The sequence below is a fragment of the Cornus florida genome, unplaced genomic scaffold (genome assembly GCF_030987335.1).
Source record: "Cornus florida cultivar Cherokee Brave unplaced genomic scaffold, ASM3098733v1 CherokeeBrave_3.0.0_Hap2_Chr10, whole genome shotgun sequence".
Classification (NCBI taxonomy): Eukaryota; Viridiplantae; Streptophyta; class Magnoliopsida; order Cornales; family Cornaceae; genus Cornus; species Cornus florida.
Genome location: NW_026775580.1, coordinates 111,972,948 through 112,000,583, shown reverse-complemented (window position 1 = coordinate 112,000,583; position 27,636 = coordinate 111,972,948). Strand labels below are relative to the sequence as shown.

Here is a 27,636-nt window from a genome sequence, read left to right as displayed (position 1 = left end):
CTTAAAAAAAACAAAAATTGAGTATGAGACCGGTCTGAAAAATAATGTCTACTTTTAGATGTACTTTGTGGCCCTTCAAGTAAAAACCCCTCCTCTCACTACGAATCACCCAAGTGAAATTGAGTTGACTATAGTTTTCTTCCATACCATGCGAAAACTATGATTCGTATACTACAATTACAACTTTATGTGTCAAACCACGTGCAGGTGAAAAATTTTAAATACAAAATATTACCACGTTTCGGAGCAATTTATCTTTCCTCTCCGTTTATTTTTCCCCCCACATCAACTGTCAAATGGATCTAGCAAAATCAATTTGACAAGAATACAAAATATGATGAGAGGGAGTGCATTAAATTTAGGAAACTAATCTTTTTTAGTTGGTGAGAAGTGATTCGAGTGCTGAATTAAAATAAGAACAATAATACATTATCTGAATTTGAAAGATGCCGTATAGGGAATATACAAGTATAGTGTGAGCCTCACCACATAGTATCGCCCTGACATCATTTAATGGTGCCCCCACTCAAGTGATACTTACTTAGCATCTCCAAATTCAAAAAATGTACAGTATTATTTTTAAAAAAAACAAAAGGCCATATAACGTCATATTATAATAACGAACAAAATAAGTATTATCCAAAATTATTCTTGCAATGGAATTAACTGATAAACCATAAAAATTCATTAAACTGCTCCTTGTTACTAAACAATGTGAATTGACAAAACTGACAAAAATAATTTTTGCGTATAGTAATACAAGGTAAGATGGTCATTGGCATGGAGAATATCCTCAGAATTTACAAGGCTCTGCATTTTGCGCAACCTGTTAATAAATAGTAAATGAGACTAGAAAATCAATTTGAAAAAAATATAGCATGAAATTATGTAAGAAATGGATCAGATCCTAGTCAGCTAACAATGGCCCCCGTATAATCTTGCCACTGCATCATAGACAAGCCAACATGAAAAATGGCTTAATATTACAGAGATGCAGTCGCATACCTGTGGCCAATCCTCTTTTCTAAATCTTTACATCTATTTTTCAGTCTTTGGTTTTATATTTCCATTTTCGGCCGGGGACGGAATCTTTGTAAGCTTATCATTGTTAGACGTAGCAGCCGCTGTAATAACCATTTGTGACATTTTGGGTGTAGGTGGAACAGCAGAATTTGCAACACCGTTGCTGTAGGGTTCCTCTTGATTCCTTCTTTCTGTTCTAGTATTTACAGTGCAATTACTAACTGCGTCTGCTTGACCACCTGATTCGGTTCTGGCCAATGAAGAACACTTTGCTTCTGCATATGTAACGATGAACCTTATTAGTTTCCCAAATAATCAAACAAGTCAAGACTATATAAAAGAAAAAATTCATTGATCATGCCTCTATTTCCTCTTTACAATGTAGCAGTTAGTTTCAGCTCCACCGGCATCAGATTGTTTAGAATAAAAGACGAGCATGCCACATTATGTTATACACTGCCTATCATATAATCGAAAAAGCCGTACATTCAGTATCTGTTCCCATGAAATCTTAACACTCACTTCGCTATGGTTTCAAAATCTTTATGGTGTCAATGACAGTCTGTATTAATCCAAACATTTCAATTCCGGAACAAGTCATCCCCAAGACATACAAATGCCATGGAGCGTCCTTAACATTCTTGAGAGAAGGCATATCTTGTTCCAACAGTGAGAAATATATGACAATTGTTGGTTTCATAACAAATAAAGATACACACTAATATTCTGATATAAGTGGGCCTTTTAAACAAATAGCATCGGTTGATCTTTCCTTTTTGGTCCCAAATGGAGTTTTATCAGCTCACTGGCCAAGCTTTTTAGTTTATTTCCACCAAAAAAGCTTTCTTTGCTTGCAATACCACTTAAAATTTCCAAAATTTAATACAAGGGGAGAGAGAAACTTACCTTTTATTTCTCCTAAAGTGATGAGCCTATTAAGACAATCACGAAATTTTGTCAATACAATCCTTTCTTGCTCTGCATAGGCTTCAGTCATGCCTTGCCTATGAGGCACCTGAGAAGATGTGTTGCAGCCATGACCCATTAGCTTAGGGGAAGAAGCAGCCATGAACATCGTATCTTGTTCATCACACATCAATGCTAGCGTTCCAGGAGACATCGGCCTTCCTTTTGAGACATCAGCGCCATCTGAACTGCACTCCTCTGGGCCTATTTTCTCAGCCTGGTTCCCACTTGAACAATCATCTCCCACGGCTTTAACATTTGGTTCCTTCTGGCCCTGTAAGCTGTTTTGAGTTGATGAAGCAAGGGCAGTTTCCATTGAATCTTCGGCCTGATTCTCTGTTACATTTCTTTTATCTGGACGTATTAGAATACAGAATTCAGTAGAAGGCTCCACTTGGTTGAATGATGGTATTATTGCATGCTCACTCAAAAATTCAAAATATACCACTAAGCACACAAACACACACCAAAAAAAAAAAAAACTCCTGAAGCAGTCTATTTTGATAGCAAATTATTTTGTATTACACATTACCAAAGTTTTAGTTTGCGGTCAGAGACTCACAGTGGGCAACATGGACGTGGTCGTGGCGTAATAGATTGGGGATGTAATGAGTTATGTAACAGCATCAATTCTTATGGTAGTGAATATTTTACCGCACACACCTAGACCCAAAAATATACATATGAATCTTTATGGTAGTGAATATTTTACCGCACAAACCTAGACCCAGAAATATACATATGAATCTTTTAATTGTAGTATCCAATTTAATGAATTTTGTTGAATATTTAAAGGTGATTTAATATGAGTAGCAGACCAAAATGCACCACTACACAACTTAAAAATATGGAGAAACAAGCACGAGAGAAACAAAATCCACACACATATTTACATATATACATAAAAAACAACTAAAATTTCTCATACATGTCAAAATACAAGTAAAAATTAGTAGCTAAACGAGCACCTAGAGGATTTAGAACATGTACAGAAGTACACACGACAATCAGTGGATTGGAAGCTCTAGAGTGTCTAAGTGGGAAAAAAAAAAAAACACTTACAAATTTTTTGAAGTATTGGAAGCTTTTGATTCAATATCTAGACCCGAACCTTGTGGATCCTGAGATCTGGAGGCTAGATCTAGCCCTAGACCGAATTTGAAGGGAGTTGGCATCCACTGGAAGTAGGAAAAAGACCCTAGGTGCTTAACTACCATTATGGCTCTGTATTACCAATATTGGTTATAGACAGTTATCTGTAGTGACCAATATGATAACATAACAGTCCAAACGAATGTAAAAACATTCACACTAATATATCAAAATTGAGTTTGGCCAAGTACAACTAGACAGATATAGCATGATGCAATTGAGTCTTGAAACCTAGGTCATTACAAAGAGTTAGCGGTGACGATGTTGGCTGTAAGAACTTATACCCTCTTGTAATAATCTTTTGGAATAGTCTTACTGATATAAGAATCTAAGACTGCACACACACAAATGTTGAGATCTCATTTACAATAAATAAATAAATAAATAAAGTGTGAGTTAGGATACTTTGTACAGCCCGTGGGAGGTGGCATCCTCTAAACTTGAATTCCTCTCCTCAGAAGCTTGAACATCTTCTTCATTTTTAAGCAGATCTAAGTTAACTTGGGAAAAGAAAAAAGAAGAAGATGAGAAAAACAATATTTTGGTTTAGTTGTTTCTATATCCTTTTTTCTTTCATGTCCTTCCTTTTTCAAATTAGCCAAGTTTCATATGATTATTTTCTCATAAATGTGTGTTCTTTAGTTGTTTTCTGTAGCTCACATTTCATTTTATTTTTTAGATTCCAGTCAGACTACAAGCAAGATTGCAATATCAAAAGTTCAATTTTATATAGGCCTTATAATTTAAGGATGATGGCACAGTAATGTCTAAAAGTATGAATGTGATTTCATTTTTATTATTATTACAATATTGCTATAATTTACCTATAGCAAGATGTAGGATTTTTTTATATCTTTTGCTTTTTCCGAAAGAAAAAAATAATAATAATGGGGAAGAGACCTTAAAAGTGCTAATAAACATGAATGTGATCATTATTATTTTACTATTACACAGGACGTTGGCATGGGATAAAAGATGTGTGTGTTATTAGCGCTATATCCATCAATATATCACTATTTTCGAGACCTTGAGTCCTTGATATATCCTATTAGTCAAGTTATTAGTCATAGGACCTGATCAGAAGTTGAATTCCCTTTTCCAACGATGGAAAAAGAAATTGGAAAAATGGAACCACATTGAAGGCAGGGGCAGATCCAAGAATTTTTATTTGGAGTGACCAAACTTGTTATCCAAATTTTATTTTATTTTATTTTATTTTTATAAAAAGCTATATAATTTTCTTTACAATAGGTGTCTTAATATGTTCTCTATTTTTCTTTACAACAAATGTCTCAATATGTTCTTTATTTTTCTTTACAATTGGTGTCTTAATACGTTTTTTAATATTAAAAAAAAAAATCTATAAACCAAAAGTATTTCCCTTTATTAAACAAAAGGGAATATTTGAAAGAAGAACTGGAAGCAAATACATTAGGTTTGGCTCCAAATTTAGGTATGGTCTTTGTTTCTATCCTGACTACTCATCTCATGACCAAATTCATGACCAAATTCAAGCCAATCCAAATGTATTTGCACATATAATTAACCAGTGCTAAAACCAGTAACATCCTCAATTGACTAATAGCAAACGTTACCAAACTCCATTCAGGACGTTCATCACCAGGTCAATAAGTCACATGAAAGCCTGTGCAGTAGCAAAAATTTCAGAGGCGGATCGTCTATAGTTCCAAATAACTTCAATTCACCTCTAGCCTGTACAATAACTATCTCCTTCTAAAGAAATTATTCCTAATAAGTGCATAAAATGAGAACATGGAGATGAGTTATTTGGACCTTTTAAGAACTTCCACTCCAGATGGGGGCTTCCAAAACTAATAAGGGTCTATTGAAGACTAACACGTGCTAATTTATTTTGATGTTTTCAATATCACTATTTATAGGAAGGCTTACACTATTAGGCTTACAAAATTTTAGGAGACCATGTATTTATTTAATTTCATATATTCAAGCCAACTATTTATAGGGAAGCCATATTTTTAATGTTCTACAAAATTTTGGATGGTTCAGATATTAATTACTTTTTCCATATTTCAGGCTAACTATGTATAGAAATACCATGTCTTTAGGGTTTTATTTATTTATTTTTTTGGCGGCTCAAATTTTTTTTTTTTTTTTTTAGTTGGTACTAACACACACCTCTCCAAGGAATTGTTTGCACCTAGGAGGAATTGATCGTCTTTAAATGCTTCAAAATTCATCAACAACTTGTTAAAAATACAAATGAGGCAAGTAAATACTACTTAACTAAGCCTTGTCCAACCTACCTAAGATCGGTTACATATATTTCCTTACTATCTCAATGCAAGTTGATTTTAGTCTTTGCTTTCCCTTACGGTTTTCCCACAATGTGGACCATGTAATTCTTTCTCACTGGTACATTTCTTGGTCTTCACTCTTACTAAATAATTCAAAATGAATAAGAGGCAAATGCTACAAAGTACATAGGTAGGCATACATGCATGCACAAAGGCACCAATCACAGGGAATTTTGATAGCCTAAGGGAATAGTAAAGAATAACGACTTCAAGTTATGTCATTCAACAATTCAAAAGACTTAAGTGGTCTCTGTCTGGTTCCACACTCGTGACAAGATAAAAACTTAGTAGAAGACAACAAAACTATTGAAAGTTGAACAAAACACAGACATTAGAAGACACACTTTTTAAATAAGTTCATATAGAAACTATCTAAAATAACCATTACAATAGGCTAAAAGAGAATTTCGTCACCATAAGCTAAAACATTAGGCAAAGTACTTATGCAACAGAAAATATTTCTTTTATGTGCACAGCAAAAGAAAACTATAAATGTTTTCAAAATAATGTAGAATTTGAATCAATTTCCTGTTTTACTTCCTTTTTTCCCCTTTTTTTCCCTGCGAAAACATCACATCCAACAACCAACCAAGGAAACTTTTTGAAAAGACTCAATTATTCCTATTACCAGCAAAATAATCAAATTCAATGCAAATGCTGCTCCTTGGTGGCTTAATCACACGGGCATGCATATCCACTCAAAGATGTATGGTTAATTTAGGTACCTCAATTAATGCCAACCATTTGCTTTAAATTTCTATATATATACACACACACACACACATATACATCCACATATACCTGCAATTGTCTTGGCAACTTCTCCTGAATATAAAACCAAAACTGAGCACAGCTCCGTCAGGTCTTGTGGTTGGATGATGTCTGCTAACAGAGATCTTCAACCATGCAACACTAGTTAGTTTCGTTATAAAGTGCCAAATGAAATTTCCATGAAGATATATTAGATGATCACTTATACCTGTATGTAAATTTTGAAGGGCCTAATGCCGCCATGTTATTAGCTCGAGCAACAGGAACTGAAGAAAGGGTAGAGGGTGTAGAAGCTTTCATATAATTTGCCTGCTGTAAGCATACAAAACATATACTTCAAGTACCATCATGAGTTGTGAAACAATAGCTAAAAATGAGAATGATAAATGATCTTTTGATGCTAAGCCACACAAAGATATGCCAACTAACAAAAATAGAGGAAAATGCAAAAAGTTTTACCACTCCTAAAAGATTGCATACTAACCAGTGTTGATCCTCATTAATGAAGGTTGTTAGGAGAGGTACAGTGGATACAAACCTAAACTTTGGCATTATTTCGCACAAAGTTGCTTCCATCAGGCTCAAACTTGCATTTTCATGCTTGTCAGTCTGAGTTTTTACCACCGCACCAAGCAATGGTCCTTGTAGTCATGCATACCAAATTACCAATGCAAAGCCAAATTATTAACCAACTATCATTAGTTTACTCAAGTAAGCTCAGCTGACTTGGTGTGAAATGTTATGCACATTAATGATTATAGATTGCTGAATTTCACCAACCAACCCAAAAATATTCAATCAATAAATGGAGCAAAAGATCAAGTTCACCTGTTGAAATTGTGCAAGCCTATGAACAGATGGATCTTTAGCCGTTGGTCCAAAGAAGAGCTCCTGACCTTTTCTTTTCTTGGAAACCGGAGGGGATCCATAACCAGAGGATCCAATAGCACCAGTAATGGCAGCATTTGCTGCCTGTTGGATATACATCATGTTATTGGCATGATCACCATGAAAGAGAGCCTGCCTCTCTTCACTTCCTTCAAAATTCTTGCAGTCCATGCATTTACAGTTTTCAGAGCAGAGAATGTTGGCTTGGAAGCATTCACAGTACTTTTTAAGGCACCCTGATTTCTTGCAATGGCATCCTTTGTTGTGCTTTCCCAACACTAAAACTTCCCCAACCTCCTCCTACATATATTTCAAAGTCAATTTGCTTGTCAACAACAGCCCAATACAAATGCAATGTTTAGAATATACCAACAATAAATAATTATATTTAAAACGAGAAGTACTATCTAATTCGGTTCCATTCATCCAGGACTTTTTCCTTCAATTTCACATTTATACTCTCCAAAGACCAATCGCATATGAGATATTCAGACAAAAGTAGCAAATAATAAAATTACCACCTTTCGGAAAAGCAATATCATGCCTCCCACATAATGATTCTGAAGAACTACAAAAATGCATAAGATTTGACACAATACTTTCTGACCAAAATTATTGGATATTTATTCTTTCTATAATAGCTTAATTGCTTTTATGAATTGTTATTGGTAGTATTTTACTTTCTTTATTATTTGCACAATCAAGTTGTTTTATGTAGCCTAATTTCTACGATATGTAACATTTTTTAAAATGTTAGTATTGCAAAATGAAAAATCTTCCTGATGGATTAAAACCTTGCTTTATTTGTAACTGGACTACTGTTCTCCATACATATGTTAATAAAGATACATACCCTAATTGTCCGAGCTGCATGAGGACTGTTACCAATTTTTGGTCGGAATGCATTTGGATTACGTTCTAAAGTAGCTTCAACAGCTTCTCGTCTGGCCGCCTCATTTTCAACATTATTATGACAATTTACACAGTTGCATCCATCACAGTATATTCCAGATGCAAAGCACTCACAATACCTGGGGAACACGTCAACACAATTAACTTTATATCATTATTATTATGCAGTACATAATCAAGAAGCATTTCCAGGAAGATAGTGAAAGAATACATTAGAACTCTTATTCTTAAATATAAGTGTAGTTGGAAATATTTGTAAAGATATAACATAAGTTCTCAATCACCTATCATAAATCCTAAAGAGTTATATTATAATTTCCAATGCGACCACTATATAATTGTTCAGTGGGACAAGTGCACAACATCTACATTACATGGCATGTATATTATATAATGTTCTAGAATTGTATGAAATGTCCTCAATTCTAAGATATTTAGTAGAAGGGTTCCAAAAACTTCCCCTAAATATTCTAGAGGCCTTATCATATGCACTAGTTTGTTTTGATCTCAACAATTGATTATGAAAACTATTTCAGCATTCTAATAAAGGAAAACATTGTATTAACTCTTTAATTTTATATTACCAAAAGTGTATCTAGAGATGTATGCTTACAATTTTAAGCATCTTGAGTGTTTACAATTGCATTGTTTTTGCTGTTTTTGCTTCTTCGGAGTACCATCTTTTGCTTCGGCATTTTGCTTTGTTCTTGTTCTTGGAGATTCTGGTTTTCTGAACGGAAAAAAAATAAAATAAGAAAGTCAATCAAAGTACTCGATTGCACCAATATTATGATACAATTATAAAATAGAAAAATCATCAATTCTTATTATTCATTTTTATTATCCAAGAAACAGAAACAGTAGACAAACTCTATAAAATGGGTTATTTCATTGTATTGCATATGATCCACAAGTTGGTATTAACACCGGCAGGGGAGTGAATGTGCGAGGTGAACACACGCATAATAGAACCTATTAAGTTATTTAACAAACAGAATTTGAAAATTGTATATAAGTAATGTATTGACATATTTTTGTCAAAGCTAGTTGTACAATGCAACATATTCAAATTATACCCTGATAGAAATTCAAGTTATGGTTGATATTAAAGAATAATAGATAAACAACCAAATATTAAAGAGACAATCAAAACATCTAAACCCTTTGGAATCCAACATTTTGATAACTTACCTTCCAAGATCTTTCAAACAAATTTGAAATTGTTTCAACAAACAGAAAAGGTATAGAAACTTTACACGGGGCGTATCGGAGGATGAGGTGTCTGAGATTGCGTCGGCATCAACTGTAGCTGCTGCAGTGGCGGCTGCATCTGTGCGCTCGTCTGCGGCTGTGTTGGTGGCGGCAGCGGATGAGTCGCGGGATGCTGAGGGTGCTCCGGCAGCACAACAGTTGCCGACGAAGCACCACCGAAGCCGGTGAAATCCAACTGCCTCGCGAGCCTCTTACCTGGAAAATCCGAGGTCGCCATCGACAGTGGGGTGCCCGATTGAGCCTTTTCTGGAGGTAAATCCCCTCCTTCGCTTTGCTCCATCAACTTCAAGTTCAAAATCCAAAAAACGCCCAAACAAATTCAAAAAAAAAATTCAAGATTCCAATAAATGAACTCAAATTCACTGATTTCTCTCCGAGAATCACAAAAATTTCACAAATCCCGGCAAATTCAAAATCATTATCGTCTGAACATAGAATCAAAAATCGGAAACACTGTCGTTAAAATAGCTCAGATTTATGCCAAAATCCGCAAAAATGTTAGTCGAAAATTGTAGCAGATTGACCTGAATCAACGAAGTTCGATCCCTACGTATATACATACATATAACTATAAACACAGAGAGAGTGATGAGAGAGACTCAGCTAAGATGCACAGAGAAAACGAGGAAAGGGGAACCAGAGAAAGAGCATGTAGACTTGTGTCGCTACTCCCCCTCCAGCTTTTGAAATTCGATTTTGTGAAAATTGGACGGTAAGATTAGCGTGATAATGGCATCCTACGGTGTTTATTGAAATATTTAATCTAAAGGACGAAATTCATAGAAGGGTGGAAGCTCATTGTTACACCGTTGGATTAAAAAAATGGTGTATTTTAGTGGAACTTGTGTGAATCGAAGCGAGTGGCAGCGTACGAAGAGTAGTTATCTGCTATTATTGATATTAAGATTGAGCCTTGCAACTTTCCATAGGAATCTGGCCAGCGTGGCAATTGTATTTCCGAAATGTGTGTGTCAAGATATGAGTGGACAAATTAATAAACTTTGATGAACTAAAGAGTACCTTATCAGTTTTTTTTTGTGTCTTAGGATTCTGCTTCATTATAAAAGAAATAGCAATTAATAAAGTGATATTGGCGCTAAAGAGTTTACGAAGGTGTTGACTTGTGACGTAATGGGTAAATTCTATTCTTCGATGTGCGGTAGAGATTTATTTATTGTTAATATGAGACAATGAATCGATGGACAAGATTTGAAATTTACGGATAACTACGAGAACTCAAACTTCTTGTGCTGTGTAACTGTGTTTAGCGATTTAAATATTTTGAACTCCTACTTAAAATTTCACATAATGTAATTTGCGTTTGTTAATGCAGATTATGGAAATTAATTAATATTTCATACCAATATGTCACAAAATTAAAATTAAATAAAGGAAACACGATATCTAAGAACATTTTTCAACTATATGAAATTAAATAGATCAATCTCTGTTAAATTGAGAGGATATTGATTTTTTATTTCTTTTTATTGCCAAGAAACTCAAACACTCCTACTCCTTTGTTGTCGGAAGTTAGAAATTGTTAGTGCAAGTTGGGATATTGTTAATGCAGTGCCAAAAAAGTTGGGTAAAATATCCAAGCTCCGAACAAACTACATGGCCAAAATGCGCCGGCGGCATACAGACCTTGACCAATGACCATGTCTAGTACTTGGAATTTATAAAAGTCATCCACTGCCCTTCTCATGGTCTTGTGGTGGAATGTGCAACACCCAATGAAATTGGAATTAGTAGGCTGCATCAAGTTTTCCAATTTCATTCATGACAATAAAAAGAGAAACGAAGTAGAAAATCAGAGCCACTATTGCGACCCCAGAACCAGAAGAACTGAATTCAAAAACTCAAATGTGAGACACGTGGTTAATTTGAAATTGACAATGTCAGCAGATGATTGAAGGATGTTGTTGTGTTGACTTGTGAAGCTTGGAACTGAAGCCTTGGCAGTGGTTACGTGGTACTACAATATTGCCATGCCACAATTTCAACCCAAAACAGCAAATCCAGAATTCAAAAAACCGAGTTTTGATCTTGTTTAAAGTTTCACAACATCAAACCATAACCACTATTCAAAATCCTCAAAAAGTGATTACGTCTACTCTCTAAAAGAACATACATCTATTTAAAACAACCTATATGCCACACAAAAACCTGCTAATATGCATCACCAATCCGCCCTCTGCCCATTCCACGCCGATCATCTCGCCCCCGTCCTGTGAACATATCTCGACGATATTCCTTTGGTGGTGGTCCACCCCTAATAGGAGACCGGCTCCTCTCTCTCACATCACGTCCCCATCGGCCACGATGAGGGGCAAGTGTTGTTGGAGGTGGTGGAGATGGTAGCCGCCTCTCATAACCTTTCCTCTCATTGAAGAAGTCATCCCTTCCACGGTCTCTGTGGCCCCAATCCATTGGCATAGGTCTATCAAACTTGCTCCTATCCCTGTAGTCATCTTCAGGATAATCCGGTCGATCTCTGCGCATGGGGTTATCAGGAAACCTGTTGTCATGCCTTGGATGAAGAGGACCACCAGCCCCAAACTCACGAGTATCTCTGACCCAACCACGAGGGGGAGACCTAAAGCCGTTCAGAGTCCTGCCTGGAGGAGAACGATCCCCTGGAGGACCAGGGAAACGTCTAGGGGGCGCATGTGAAGGCGGTGGGCCAGCGTATCCCCTCCGGGGGCTCCTTCCAGGGGCATGACGAAACCTGTTGCAGTTGTTACAATACTCCCGCCTTGCAAAGTTCAAATTGTTGCACCTGACACATGTAAAGACTTGATGAGAGACGCGACTGAGTGTCTCATAAATGCATAAAGTAGGTAGCTTTATTAGAAAATATTATTACTACACAAAAATATTTCTCTTTAAAAGACGACAAATTACTAACAGGAGACACACACCCTCCCAGTGAAAAGGTCAAATATCAAGACCCTAAAGCTAGAAATTGCATAATATATACAGTCAATCATTATGACATCAGTTCTGCCCACTTCTATTAAATGAACAATCACTTGTAGAAATAGTAACGAAAGCTAAATAGCAATTGGAATTGAATTCAAGCCATTAATAAATAATTAACAGGGTCCAAATATATCATTAAATTGGAACTGCCAAAAAAATCTTCTTAAACCACCCTAAAAATCGCTAAAAACTTTTAAGTAGGAATAACCAACACAATATTGACCAATTTAATATTAAAAATCAGGTGTCAACTGGTATGCAAGTGAATTAGCAAGAGCAAATACATAAACATCAGTAAAAGTGGCAATTTTACAGCATTCAGACTGCCTGCATATGCATGTTCACATAAAATCTAGTTATATTTGCTTTGATCATTGAAATATTCAAGTGACTCGTAACTCCTAGCATGGATAGCAACAGAAAACACAATAATAAGGGCATCGTTGCTCAGTAGAGGATATCAAATGCTCCAAACATTGACAGTTCTATCAGGTTATTAATGCTCCACACATTCACAGTTCTATCAATTTATTAACAAGATGTCCAGTTCTAATTTTCTTGCAGCTAGGAGGAGTAAAGGTTTACTCCAATTTGCCAATTCCAAGGAGGACAGAAGTAGCATACTTGGGGGAACCCAGGCACTAAGAACAAGTTCATCAACGAACATAATAATTTGCCTAATGGATATAAATAAATTGAAGGAAAGAAATTAACATAAACTGCAAAACAAATGGACATACGAGGGGTCTGGGCATATCCAATCTCCTTCTCTTGGACGCACATTAGGATTATTTCTAGGCAAGCCTTCACCTCTAAACGGTCCAGGTCCAAGTCCAGGCCCATCAAAACCACCACCAACAAACCGGCCACCACCTCTCCCACGACCATAAGGGGGTGTATGGTCTCGATATCTACCAGGATCTCTCCCACTTCCAAATCCACGACTGCGTGGTGGTCCACCTGAATGACCAAAATCAGGACTGTAGCGATTATCTGCATTCCTTCGGCGCACTGGAGAACCAGAACCTGCACGAATTCTATATCCTGAAAAAAGCCAAGAAGTCCAAAGATAAGCAACTCCAAACCACAAAATGAAAAACTATTTTAAGTATAATGTCCATAATATATCTGAAGGTTTGTGACCCATATAATGCGAACGACGGATTCAACGAAGCTTTGCAAGGACGATTACCATTAGTCAGGGTGTCTCCATGTCAAGAGGAACAAAAACAATACACTAGCATGGAAGAGATTAACAAGTTCACCCAATGACAGCCCTTGCTGTTACTTCTCAAGCAACTAGCTCAGATTACTAGTATATATAACTGAAGCAATGAGCAAGTTTAAACCATGGTTATCAATACCACATGATAAGTGCTCATAATCCTCGAGAAGAAAACAAGCCCAATTTTCCTAAATTTGATAGCCGCACGTACCTATCTTGTAAACCATTACATAAATAAGAATGTATTTCTAACCTAAAGACCTGAAATTACCAACCACAAACCATTAAGACTTTGTGAAACACCTTGGTGGTAATTAGGGAAACATTACACATCTGCCACCTGCAGATAACCACAAGGTGCATGGATGCCTAATAAATAAGAAAACCAACTCCAACAAAATCCAGAAAAAATTCCTTCTGAAATCTTCAATCGGAACTTGCCTGCAAATAGGAGCAGCAAGACCAATGGACCAAATCCTATGAGGAACAAACAACCAAAAGACCCACGGGAGTGCTAATAACAAAATGATTCAAAAACCCACCCACTATCAATTCACCCTCTTTCTTTCAGAAACCATCTTAGTGTTTTGTGAGAAGATATGTGATTGGACACCCCAAAAGTTGCCTTGAAATAGCATAACTACATTACTCTTCCCACCCAAACCATATTGTGCACGAAATCTCTGGCGAAACGGTTGGCAAAATTCAAATAGCAATCCGATCCCAGGAAGTTATCCTCAACATTTTTGCTAGTGAAGATGCCACTTAACTGGGAGACAGTATATAAACTAGGGCATGTAAACTCCAAAAAAAATGGTAATCTGAAAGTATAAATCTGTAACAGTGTCTAGTAGCATCTCACCACCAGCTGGACAAAACACAACAAAAATCCATGAAAATCCAGCAGATGCTAGACAGCAATATGCGACAAAAGTTCCCGAACTTCTGTATGCACATGCACCAATGGGAAAATAGAATTTCAAGCCAAACCTTTTTAGCCGCCGATCCAATTGAACATTTGAACCCTATTTAACCATCCAAAGAAAATAAAATTTCAGAATACCCCCAACGGATCACTGGCTCACTGACATATATCAGTTCCCTGGAAATCCAACACCAGGCATTCCACAAATTAATGACCCCGACATAACCCAAAATACAGCCTGCACAGTCTTCCATGACACCAATACCACCTTCCCATTGGCTACGTCAAGAATTTCCCAATTTAACACAATATACTCACTGTAAATCAGCTTTACCACTAGTTAGAACAATTAATACTACCACCATAAACACGCAATTCTCGAGCAATTAACAATTTGATGATTGTACAAAATCCAACTCTTCTCAAACCGCATCGCATTACCATACCATATTTCTTAAAACAAATTCTTGGAAATATATCACCGATGGCTGGCAGACAAATGAGAAGCTCAGAGGCAATTTAAAGCCAAAACCAGTCACCCTTCCCACCAAATTCCAACAAAAGACACCCACACCATTGCTCCAAAATGAAGGCATGTACTTATATAAGCCACAAAAAACCCCTGTTTCACAGAACAATCACAAATACCAAGTACCACTACTGGCTTTTCAGCACAACATTTTGCCATTCAAAACCAAAAACCAAAACCATATTCCAATACCAGCACTCACACCAACAAGCCTTCTTCAAGACCCAAGTTCTTGCCCGAGGCAACATTCATAGCTGTAAAACACAATAGCAAAATTTATTTGGAGTTCAATAGTCCAAATCTATATTAGAACCGCATGCTCCACAACACACACAGCATAAGACATTGAGAAAAGGTTCTGAAAACCTATGTTCCAGAATAACTAGAACTTGTACAGCACAAAAAAAACAAAAAAAAAAATACACATTCAATAAGTGCCCTACATACGATTTTTTATTTTTTATAAGTACAAAAGAAGAGAAAATTAATGAAGATCTATTTGTTTTAGTTAAAACATAAAAGCCACATAGAATACAACTGGCGTGCTGCACCAATATGTGAAAATACATCACATTATGAAGCAGATGTAAGCAGAAACAAGTATAAAGAGCCACTTTGCTTCAACATTGCATCACAACATAAACAAGGCCAAAATACATGACAAATTAGCCAACGTCCAAATTTACAAAAAAAAAAAAATCAGTTATCAAAGGTAGTAAGGGCCTAATAAGGCCCATGTAAAATACTAAAATTTAAAATGCTTCAGGGTGTTTTAAAATGAACCAGTTGAGACACAATGAGGCCATTAAAAAAGAGATACAATGAAGCCAGTAAAGAAAGTGGATAGAGCACCGCTAATAATATACAGTCAATCCTACGATTTAAGAAATGCATTAGTTCAAAAATTTAAGTTATTATATTTCTTTTTCTTTTTTTCTTTTTTCTTTTTTTTTTAATGTGATGATAGGAACAATTTAACATAATGGCATAATTAAAACAATGAATCAATGCATGAGATTATGAATGTTGTTGGATGAAAATTTTTACAGTGTTCAAAAATTTTGAAACAAAGGATAATTTGCCAGAAAAAACTTTTTGTATGGAATATCCAAACCCAAGAAATTTCTTGTTTAACTGAAATTTTGAAATGAAGGGATAATTTCCAAAAATCCTTTTTTGGATGGAAAATCCTAAACCAAGGCATTTCTTGTTTAACTCAATAAAAAATAAAAAATAATAATAAAAAAGAGTGGTATTTTTATTGTCATTCCTATATAATGGATGTTCCAAAATATTCTCATCAAGCTCCTTTTTTTAAAAATAAATAAAAAGGCATAATTATATCATACAAGCTTAGTCTAACAAAACAAATAATGAACAACTCAAGTAGTAGATCCCAGTCACATAAAACGTCAACAGGGTGTGACTGATTTTAGGGAATAATAACAAAAGAAAAAAAAAAAAAAAAAATGACAGGAAAATCCCTTACAGAATGTTTGTCTGTGAGTATTGCATATTATTAATATGCACAATAAGTATACATGCATACGCAAGTAAAAGAACATTATGCATTTATGAAAAAATATACGAACACTAAGGGCACTCAAACTCTAAAAGAACTTTTAAACTGGCACTCTTCAGCACTAAGCTCGGCTAACTCAAGTTTAGTTCATGTCAGTTCTTGATACAATACATGACAATACCAACGAATCAAAAATAATAACAAAGACAAAAAGAAAAATAACTTTCTTACAAACACAGAACTAAAAAGCTAAAAACACACCAAACAGGACTGTAACAGGCCCCCAAACTTGCCATGCACTCTATAGGAGTTACCATCCAAGACTTGCAAAGTGATTATCTCAAAAAAATTGGTTAAATATCAACAACCCCCATGACCTACCATTCCATTAAATGTGTTGTGAATTGACACAGTTAAGACCAAATTCCATTTCACGTAAACCAGTCTCCCAATCTCATGATATAGATCAAAGGATATTACCCAGTATCGTTCTCATTAATTGAGGATCTTGGGAAGTACGGTCTGAACCAGACCTAATTTTCAGAATCATTTACACAAACTGGCTGCCAAAAGACTTGATTCTAAGTCTCATACAATACTATGTTTGGTTGGAAAGAAAGATTTGAGGAAGGATGGAAGAGAGAAAGGATGGAAGAAGCTTCCCTCATTTGGTTGGATGGAAAGGAAGAGAGGGAGGAAGCATCCCTCCTAACCCGTGTTTTTTTATCCATCCAAAATTGGGCGGAAGAGTGGAGGGAAAGAAAGAAAAACAAAACTGTAGTATATGTGACATAAATTTTAACCTTCAATTATTTACTAAATTACTTTGCTAAACCCTACTAAAATTCTCTTACACATACTGACATACACAACAATTGCATTCATCCTCATGAGTATATATTGGTAAAAAATATATAAAAACTCTCATTCCGTTCCTTCCAACCAAAAAAAAAAATTACTGTCACCCCATCTATCATTTCAACTATCCCTTCCATTCAACCAAACAAAAAGTGAGGGAGACACCTTCCCTTCCCAAGGGATGAGGGATGCATCATCCGTCCCTCCCCCTCTCATTTCCATCCCTCCAACTAAATGGAGCAAAAATATAGTCATACAAAAAAATTCAACTTTGATATGGCAAGGCAAAATATATTATAATGATTAACCAAGAACCAAGAGTGAAAAAAAAATGTGGGTGCAATCTACATATGGAACAACGACTGAAGAAAAAGTGGCAATTAAATAGAAATATTAGGGAAAATGCACATAAATAAACGTATGAACCAAATATTGCACCAGAATCCAACTACTATACCACAGCTAAATCCCACAAAAGATCTTCTCTCCTCCTATGCACCCATGCGGGTTAAGTGGTAACTTTATCAAAAATCGTCATCATAGAGACCTAAAACTCTATTTTCCTCTTATTGCTTCAATTTAAGAATTAGTACAAGTTCATCAATAGAACATTGCAAGTGACGATATTATTTCCACAAATAAGTTAAGATGCTAAAAAATAGCCACATACACATCATAAAAACGTATCTATATATGTGTATATATTTTAGATAATAATTGTATCTGTATATATATATATATATATATATATATATATATATATATATATATATATATGTATACATGAAATAGTGAATCAACGAAACATCATTATTGGGCCGATCAGAAACCCTTAATTACCAATCTAGAGCATATGCGAGTCTTGAAATACAGAACAACAGATGGGATTCGGAAATGATTCGAATTCAGAACAAAGCAATGGAAATGGCAAATAATAATAAAAATATAAAGCCAAAAGACGAACCTGGATCGTCGTAGAATCGATCGGAGCGAGAATACGGAGGTGGGTCGCGACGAACCTCGCCGGGTTCGTAGTCGCTGCCACCGCCAGCTCCACCTCCGCCACTGTTGGTGGGCCGTACGACGAGGCTGCTCAGGAGAGGCGGGTGAGGCGTTGTCTGATCCTTCTCTCGCGACCCCATTTTTCTCTCTCTCGGGTGTTTCTTCGCCGGATTCGCTGTGCATATGAACGATATAAACCCTAATATTGTCTACATGGATATATTTGGATTGTGTTAGAGCGGAAATATCAATTTGACCCCGCTTACTTTGCGCGCTCCCAATCCCTATATATATATATATATATATACCGGGCAAAGTATTCACTAAACCATCTAGTTTATTATTTTACCAAAGAACTTGTACTCTCCCTCAACTATCTACGGGTAAAAAAGTTTGATATTTAAACTAGAATATTCTTTTATTTAAATTTTAAATTTTAAATTTTAAATTTTTCAAATTTTAAAAATTTATTGTACATTCAAATATTATAAATAATATAAGCACGAAAAGTTTATAAAACAAGAATTACAAATATATAATATTTGTTTAACAAAACTTCATAACCAGAAAAAAATAGATAATTTAAAAAATTTTTGCAACAATCTTATTATTATTATTTTATAAAATACTCGCGTTATTTGCAAAAAAAAAAAAAAATTCAAAATTATTCATTTTCACAATGAGTATAACATAAAAATAAATAAATAAAAAATCAGTCCCAATAGAGATGGAATATTCATTTTTATTTATTTTTAAATGGTGAGTCATTAATATACTCCATGTTTTAATCTGATTTAGTATGCATACATTATCAATTTAATGTCCATTAAATCTTGGAATCTACCTAGACATGTATAGAACGCGAATCTAAAGGAATGAAATAGAAGTAAAATTTGCTTTTTAAGGTTTCGGTTTGAAACTTTTAATCGTCTTTTTCTAAGTTTTCTGGCGACCTTGGTTGCCATCGAACCTTCTCTGTTGCTCCTGATTTTACTCATGAACAAACTTCCAACTTCCCTCCTTGGCTCGATCCTTAATTCTTGGTCAAACCCTAATTTCCTCTCTCTCTCTCTATTTCCTTTATTTCTCTCTGCCATTGCTATGACGTAAATAGGGTTCTTGAAACCCTTTCACAGTCTTATGCAATATATTTATAAGCTAATATTAACTCTAATCCTATATTAACCCTTAAGAGAAGGAAACTAAAAGAAAAAGAAAAATAAAACATAATACATCTATTTGAATTCTGTACGTAAATATATATATATATATATACACACACATAAACTAACTATATTTATTAATATAATTATTTAATACACTAATAAGTATAATATCCATTAATATACATATATAGCCATATATATATGTACCAATATCCATAGGTAAAATATCCGTACTTGTTACCCATCCTACACAAGTAGTCTATATGACCCAAGTGAGTGGTCCATTACTACTATTCAAATTCCTCATTTTAAAAATATAAAATAAAATAAAATAAAATAAAACATAAATCAATTAAATTATTTAATCCTAACAAATAATTACAATTAAACTACACATCATTTAACGCTCAATTAATTAAATAAATCACATTTTATCTGAATAAATAATTACAATTAAACCACATATTATTTAAGCATGCAAAACACCTATTTAATTAAATAATTCATATAAATAATTAAAACAAATAAACATATAATCATTTAGTCACACAAGCACATAAAATATAATAAAATAAATAATTAAATTCTTTTTATATCTTTTAAAAACTAGGGTATTGCGTATCTCGTTTTAGTACTAGAAGCGACCAGTCATCACCCGATTTGTTCACTAAACCATCACCGGTGGTGACCTGGTTGTGTTTGTGAGAAGAAATACGGAGGATGATGAGTAGGAAGAGATGAGGAGGAAACCGCGTTCCTTAATTGACAGTCACATAGCACTAGCATGAAGCAAAGATGAGGACGACGACCACCTCGATCGCCCGTCCATGGCCGCTACCGCGGCTGCCACTGTCTCTTTGCCCCACAGAGATTTTTCTTCCTCAAAACAAAATATGTTTTGATTGCAAAGGTCAGTGTTTGGAGGGGAATTGATAAAAAAAAATAATAATAATAGAAATATTTGGGCAATTGCGATGGGTTGGTTTTATGATCAACGACAACAGATTTTTGGGGCTTTTGCGATTGAATTTGTAGCTTTTGTGAATGGGTCTTGCAGCTAGAATTTGGGGTCTTATGATTGGGTTGCCGACAATCGTGATCTGTTGCCCACAAAATGATGTTTTTGGTTGATTAAGCAACAAAACAGAGATATTTTCTTATTTGGGGTCATGCGTCGATAGGAAAGTTGGGTTGCAAGGTTTAGAAGGGGGGAGGGGGTTGTTGATTTTGCAGGAAAAGTTAGGTTCCTGGGGTTAGAAAATATAGAGAAGGGTTGTTGTTTGTCTTTAATTTTTTTTCTCATCTTCTTCAATTTCTTGTTGGAGTTGGATGTGGATTAGAGAGAGATGGAGGTGGATTATAGAGAGAGGGATAGGCGGTGGTGGCGTCCATGGATGGTGGAAGTGGTTGTTTGGGGAAGAACACATATAAAGGTTTGTGAGGTGAAGATACAGAGAGAGAGTCGACGAAGTATCAGAAATTTTGGTTTATACAATAAGGGCAGCTTTGTCATTTTAAAGTTACAGTCCTGGCATGTGATTATCACGCCCCTATTTAGCCGGAGGAGCCAAACAGAACCATACCGGTGGGTAAGTTTTGCACAAGTTTGGATAGTTCAGGGGATTAAGTGTAAAAAAAAATTAAAAAAAAGTTCAGGGGATTTTTGAGAGAGAGAGAGTATAGTTCAGGTTTTTTTTTTTTTTACACTTTACCCTAATTTAAATTGTATAACTTTCGTATTTTCTCCTCTAACTTTCCTATTTTCAAAGAAGAACTATAATTTGCAATTGCCATATCGATTGCGGCAACATGGACCCAACGTAGGACCAGTGGGGTTCCCATTGAATTTTTTATATTTTTATTTTATAACTCAATTTTTTTTGGAATTTATGAAGATGCCTTACTAAAATTATAATTTGCACCAACTGGATTCTTCTCCTTCTTTTTATTTTATTTATTTATTATTTTTTTTATGCATTTTATACTTCAAATTTTTGAAATTTTTTGAAGATGTCCTTGCTAAAATTACAATTCGCCCCACTAATATTTTTTCTGCATTTTATACTTTAAATTTTTAAAAATTTATGAAGAAAACCTCATTAAAATTACAAAAATGGACCCATTATATAAGTTTGTCCCCACAAATTAAAAGACCGTCCCCCTCACAAAATTTTCTAGGTCCATCATTGATCGCGATGTAACGTACTCGAATAAATATCGGTCTAAACCACCGAACCGGTTAGTTTATGAAGATATGTAATAGTATCAAAACCATGAAAAAGAATTACGAACTGGTCAATACGCCACGCATAAGCCAATGTAGCGCATCATGAGAGGAAGTGAATCGAGTCCGAACGTAAACAAAAGGATATGTGTTCGCTCTACCATTCAAAGAAAAAAAAAAACATTTAAATTGCTAAACTTGCAACATTAAAAAGCCAGCTACTAGTACTACTTAAATTTAACCACTAAATGCAATCACATTATCTTGGAAGCGTGAGAAAATTATCTAATATGGAAATGAAAAACTTATTTATCAATGAAGCTTTTTATTCGTTTTCTTCCAGATTAAACATCAAATCTTACTGTTCTTTTTCATATGCGCACCAAATAAGAATGTACCCTATACCATATTGATGATTGCAAAAACTGTCTTGATTGTTTGTTGCAAGGCTTTTGACACCCTTATTTTATATTCACAAGTCACAACCATAACATAGTAGCTCAAGCTTCACAAATATAATACCATCCAAGTTATTCTAATGATAGTATAAATTGTCAGCCAAAAATAAAAAATAAAATAATTACAACCAAAAGTAAACCAATAATTGAAATATTAATTTGCAATTTTCTCAAGCAAGTTAAAAAAAATATTGATCAAATTGTCATATCCGCTCTCCTGTTGTGTCCGCCTCTGCCTCTGCCTCTACTCGTTTTGATAGTACAAAATTTGATCCCAAATTCTTCAATTTTTTTGTAATTGATCTTTTAGAATCAGACGATTCTACTAATTGTCGGGGTGTCCTCCATTTGGGTTCTTGCATGCTGCTCTTTTTGTAAGGTTTATACTTTGCCTGTTCAACCAGGTGAGGTACATGAATCTTTCTAGGGCTCTCAGATTCAATATCCTCTTCTTTTCCTACTTCAACCTGCAGAGATCTAGCCATAAATTGTTTCCGGACAACCCAACTGATATCAGAAATTTCATTAACTAAGGATTACTACTCTCAACCACTGAGACTATCCCTCATCTCCTAATAAGCCCCAACTGATTGTCATAGTTAGACGAAGGGTAATTGATAAATAAACCACAGATTTTGTTAACGAAGTCGACTTAACAAAATCTGTAGAAAGGAAGCAATTATGTGAAAGTTTGTTCACTCACAAGGCTATCAATGTTACCACTCACATTAGAAGGTAGAAAATAAATTAATGTTGGGGATGGCAGAAAATGTAACCCTCCATTCTTCTTTCTTTTTCCAAACCTCCAAACACGCACACAAATGGAGAGAAGTATGCTGTACTATACAAGAACCAAAGTCAAAGTCATTCTTTGACTTTGAAGGGAGAGAGAACAAAACTTCATTCTTTTTCCAACCCTCCAAGCACGCACACAAATGGGAGGAGAAGAGAAGTATGCTATACTATACAAGAACCAAAGTCAAAGTCAAGAACCAAAGCTTTGATACCACGGTGATAACTAATTGTTCCAAGAAGCATCAAAACTGCTTTCAAGTGAAATGGCAATAGTGCCTAATCATTGCCTAAGATGGCAGTTCAGAAGAAGAAAAGTGAAACTAGTTTCACCACGGGAACTATATTATTTAAGACATATAATGATGTAATGAGTCGATAGGAATAGACGGCCATTCGAGAACACTATTTAAGAGAGTCAAGGAAGCATTTGGATGTAAACTGAGAACAATCAATCTCAGCTGTGTTTGCCAATATATCGTGAAATTCCTTATTAACAGTCTGCAGAACCCAAAGCTGGCAATATTGAGTTCCTGACTCAAATGCTCTTCCATAATATGAGGGGAGCCCCAACAAATTCTACCCAATAGGATCTTTAATAGAAAATTGGACAAACAATTACTTAACAATCTGATTTCACAGCAAAGGAAATAAAAATAGAGCGCTACCAAAGAAAATAATAAAGTTCCATTAGAATTTAAGCAGTCACTGCCACCAAACACAACATTTGGAGACCAATATTTAATTGCAGATATGGCTTAAAGGATCCAAAACATGCCCTCAGACCATTGTTGTATCCCAGCTGGCAAAATCATCAAAGTATATCTTCCTCTTTGTTTCAATAGTATTGTCTAATTTTTTTCCTTATAACTATGAAAAGATATCTCCAACTTGTCACATATAACTGTTGATTTTACATAATTGAATGTTATTTCACATACAATGTATCACATTAATAAAAACTAACACGGCTAAGCCCTATAGATTTCAAGAGGCACTGACCATTATTAGCTAAAGACAAAATTGCCCAAGGTAGTTTAAACAATGTAGAACATATAACTTAATAAATTTGTAGTAGTAGTACCTCCGTGCTCTTCAAGCTCAAGGAAACTGAATTGAAAACCCAGTATCCGTGGTTGTAACATTCATAGGGCCACAGTCCACAAAATCAGAATCTGAACCCATATCCTTGTAATGACACCACTCACCAGGAGAACCCTCATCTTGACCGCTGCGTGCCGAAGGTACCCTCAGTCCGGATAAGGGAACTGGTAGAGGTTCTTCATTTAAATATTTGTCATGGAGCAGCTCCATTGCAGTAGCTCTACTTGCTGGGTCAAAACAAAGAAGTTTTTTGACAAGATGGATTTCATCAGGGGAGCGGTTCGGCAGGCATGCTTCTAATCCAGTTGGATTTTCTATATTACCAAATGAAATTGTTTTATAATCGGGAAGTTTTGAACAAGCAGGCCAGACTTCTTCAGTTAAATTGCCCAGAACACTCAAAATTCTGCTTAGCTGATCAAAATCGGAGATTCCTGGAAAAAGGGGCTCTAAACTGAAAAGCTCTCCAAAAATGCAGCCCAATGACCACAAGTCAATCTCTGGCCCGTAGTTCGTGGATCCAAAAAGCAGTTCTGGGGCCCTGAACCAACGAGTTCCGACACAGGACGTGAGGGGACCACAACTGTTGTTTCCACCGTCCCCAACCTCGTAAGAATAAGAACCCTTCAAAGGATCATCCTCTATGTCACTTGTTGTGTATGTAGCAACACAAGATGTATCTCCATCTTGAATACTACTTTCTTTATCAATTTCATCTAAGAAGTCTTTAGCCCTGAAATCGTCTAATTCTCTACCATATTCTTCTTTACCCGTAGTTCCTTGCTCTTGATTTTTATGAGCTTCTTGGAAAGCATTATCAGTTCTTGGTATAACGTCAGGTGGTGGTTCAAATATACTCGTCTGATTTGGACTGTTCTGCTCATGTGGTAGTGGATTGTCATCAACAGCAACAAATCCAGGCTCCAGAAGTATCCTAGCCTGTAAAAAAAAAACACAATCAGACCAGGCCCAGTTTGGTTGGAGAGAAATGGAAGGAAATGGTATTATTGTATTTGGTATAAATCATTAAAAAGGAAAATAAAGGAAATGGAGGGATTTGGAGAGATACAAATTAGGCATGATGAGAGTAGCTTTTGTTATCCTTCCAAAAAGGGGAGGAAATGGAAGGGAAGAGCAACAAAGTTTAATAAAATTTTTCTAATAGCAATTTTGACCTTATTTTATAAAAGACAAAATCAAAATACCATGAGTACTAGGGCATGCTTTTATTCTCTTTCAACCTTTTTGTTTTCAAATTGTAACTTTGGCTTGAATGATGTTTAGCACAATCTTTATATTTGCTTTATCACTTTTTGCCTATATATTTGTCTTTTAAATGTGAAAAGGAATAGTGGTAAATGCATTAAAATAATTTTATTTCCTTTCTTTCCCCAAACATGATTAAGTGCTAAAACTATCATTTCCTTTCTTTTTCCTGATTGATCAACCAAACACCATGAGTGCTTAACACAATCCTTTCCTTTCCTTTATTTTCTTCTCTAGTGCTAAAACTATCGTTTCCTTTCTAGTATCTAATGTTAGCATTTCTTTTCTTTTCCCTCATGTTATACCAAACATAGCCTACATGTATACACTCCTCAGTAAATAATAAACACCCTAGCCATTAAAGAAAAAGTCAAACTAAACACGATTACTTGTTGATGAGAATAAAAACCATAGTCTGTAAAGAAACAGTCGGTCACTCCGATTAAGCTTTTCAGCAGCAAATTGGAAACACACCGCCAAAACAACTACATGAAAGAATTAGTTTAATATTCATTAATTGTTTCTTTTTAGATAAACATTTCAACCCCAACATTGTTCACACCCACTGTAAAATGAATTGAAGAAAACTACAATTAAATAAAGAACCAGAAATATTTATTTATTTAGTTATTATTATTATTATTTTGACATGTTCCGTGCTTTAGCAAATTCTTGAAAAAGTGCAAGCCACAATGAGTAGCATGCTATATACCAATATGGTTTGATAGAGATGGAAGAGAATGAGTAATAACAGTACCACAATTATGGATTTTTTCTTCATAAACACACAATTTAGCAACAAGCTAATGACTATAATAACATAGATTTTTAAATGAATTCGACCTTTTGATGGAATTAGTTCCCATCATCTTCAACCTAATTTGTCACACAAATGATAATGCAAATAAATAAGTTTCTTATTCACTCATGCATTCATTTGTAGCTCCAATTGCCAGAATACTAGTGAAAAAGGTTTCCCAAACTTGTAACCAATTCAACCTGAAACCTTTTTCACGCAAAGAAAAACCTAAATGCAACACATTTTCAGCAAATCCCATGGCCTAAAGTATCCAAATGCGAAAAAACCCTACCAAACAAAAAGAATTTTCAATTATTCATCAATTTGTTTTTATATTGCCAACAAGAAAATCATTACAAAATGAAGGCTTCCACATATGCAACATTTCGATGAACACATATTTTTTAACACATACAATCACAATTATATGTAAATTGATTTATATACACGAGGGTAAAACACATAAGCTTTAAGATCATCACCTGACCAAAATCGGCCAACTTAAGGACACCATCAGCCGATATCAACAGATTCGAAGGTTTCAAATCCCGATGCACGATCGAATTTCGATGGCACGCGTCGACGCCACACAAAATTTGAACGATCCACCGTTTGATCTCGCCGACGCTGACACCACCCTCCCACACCCTCTTGGCCTCCCTGATCACCGACGCCAGATCGGTCGGAAGGAACTCCAGCACGAGCACTGCGTCCTCGTTTTCGCGCCAAAAATACTCGTGCAAAACGACGACGTTGGGGGAGTTCTGAAGGGTCTGGAGGGCCTCGATTTCGCGGAACGCCGATTGGTAATCGTGGACCTCCTTGAGTGCGACGAATACGGAGTCAGACCGACGGCGAGCTCTGTACACGTCGGAGTACGCGCCGGAGCCGACTCGCTCTAAGATTTCGTATTTCTCGGTGACCTCACGGCGGGTGTATATGCTCCAGCTATTTGACGGTGGTGGTGACTCCATGGTGTTTTGAGAAATGTACAGAGGTCTGTTTTTTCTTTTTCTTATTATTATTATTTTTTTTGAGATAATGGTGATCTAGGGTTCCATTTTTCAGATGAAAAATGACTGAATTCTTCTCCGAGGAAGAAGACGAGTCAATTGCACGTGAACAGCACGTGCCTGTGGGTAAAATGACGGATATACCAATCTAATTTTTGGCCACAAAACAAGACTCATTTTAGGTACTTTTTTCATTCTTTACGAGAATTGTCCTTTTTCTTTGGGTTTTGGTTCAATATTGTTCTCTTATTTTTACCCAGCAATAAGAAATTTCTTTTCTATTAAGAAAGTGTTAAATTATAATTTCAGGTTTCGGACGAGGTTTATATAAGTAATGCTATTGGGCATCTTTTATTTTACTCTTTTTTTTTTTTTTGGTGTTATAATTAAAATTGTGCTGTAATTAAATTTATTGCAAAAACACAATTGAAAAGATCGGATTTGCCTCATT

The 27,636-nt window shown here is 35.3% G+C and overlaps 3 protein-coding genes across 6 annotated transcripts; all 3 read right to left on the bottom strand.

Annotated features, from left to right (window-relative positions):
* Positions 1-611: 611 nt before the first annotated feature.
* LOC132277193 (protein tesmin/TSO1-like CXC 5) lies at positions 612-10,020 on the bottom strand. 4 transcript variants are annotated; one of them, XM_059778969.1, is made up of 9 exons: positions 9,305-10,013; positions 8,662-8,778; positions 7,990-8,167; positions 7,077-7,436; positions 6,457-6,560; positions 6,279-6,373; positions 1,930-2,343; positions 1,006-1,298; positions 612-826 (listed from the first exon to the last, which is right to left on the bottom strand). In XM_059778969.1, the coding sequence occupies exons 1-8, from the start codon at positions 9,598-9,600 to the stop codon at positions 1,039-1,041; spliced, it is 1,824 nt and encodes a 607-aa protein (XP_059634952.1). In that variant the 5' UTR covers positions 9,601-10,013; the 3' UTR covers positions 612-826; positions 1,006-1,038. The 4 variants fall into 4 exon arrangements, with proteins under 4 accessions (XP_059634952.1, XP_059634951.1, XP_059634953.1 ...); XM_059778968.1 differs by having other exon boundaries at positions 612-1,298; XM_059778970.1 differs by having other exon boundaries at positions 612-1,298; positions 6,457-6,557.
* A 1,297-nt stretch (positions 10,021-11,317) lies between these two features.
* Positions 11,318-18,702, bottom strand: LOC132277192 (transcription initiation factor TFIID subunit 15). Its single transcript, XM_059778967.1, has 3 exons — positions 18,326-18,702; positions 13,043-13,346; positions 11,318-12,099 (listed from the first exon to the last, which is right to left on the bottom strand). Exons 1-3 carry the CDS (start codon positions 18,501-18,503, stop codon positions 11,490-11,492), a joined length of 1,092 nt encoding a protein of 363 aa, XP_059634950.1. The 5' UTR covers positions 18,504-18,702; the 3' UTR covers positions 11,318-11,489.
* Positions 18,703-23,668: 4,966 nt separating this feature from the next.
* Positions 23,669-27,337, bottom strand: LOC132277190 (cyclin-dependent kinase F-1). Its single transcript, XM_059778964.1, has 2 exons — positions 26,655-27,337; positions 23,669-25,046 (listed from the first exon to the last, which is right to left on the bottom strand). The coding sequence occupies exons 1-2, from the start codon at positions 27,144-27,146 to the stop codon at positions 24,105-24,107; spliced, it is 1,434 nt and encodes a 477-aa protein (XP_059634947.1). The 5' UTR covers positions 27,147-27,337; the 3' UTR covers positions 23,669-24,104.
* Positions 27,338-27,636: the final 299 nt, after the last annotated feature.

Excerpts from the sequence above, each read along its gene's own strand:
- LOC132277192 (XM_059778967.1), bottom strand. The coding sequence starts at position 18,503 with ATGGGGTCGCGAGAGAAGGATCAGACAACGCCTCACCCGCCTCTCCTG. Across the intron at positions 13,347-18,325 it reads TCGATTCTACGACGATCCAG|GATATAGAATTCGTGCAGGT; the intron begins GTTCGTCTTTTG and ends GGCTTTTTTCAG. Across the intron at positions 12,100-13,042 it reads TGGATATGCCCAGACCCCTC|GTGCAACAATTTGAACTTTG; the intron begins GTATGTCCATTT and ends TACATGTGTCAG.
- LOC132277193 (XM_059778968.1), bottom strand. The coding sequence starts at position 9,600 with ATGGAGCAAAGCGAAGGAGGGGATTTACCTCCAGAAAAGGCTCAATCG. Across the intron at positions 6,374-6,456 it reads CCTTCAAAATTTACATACAG|ATCTCTGTTAGCAGACATCA; the intron begins GTATAAGTGATC and ends GCATGGTTGAAG. Across the intron at positions 1,299-1,929 it reads CACTTTAGGAGAAATAAAAG|AAGCAAAGTGTTCTTCATTG; the intron begins GTAAGTTTCTCT and ends TTACATATGCAG.
- LOC132277190 (XM_059778964.1), bottom strand. The coding sequence starts at position 27,146 with ATGGAGTCACCACCACCGTCAAATAGCTGGAGCATATACACCCGCCGT. Across the intron at positions 25,047-26,654 it reads AGTTGGCCGATTTTGGTCAG|GCTAGGATACTTCTGGAGCC; the intron begins GTGATGATCTTA and ends TTTTTTTTACAG.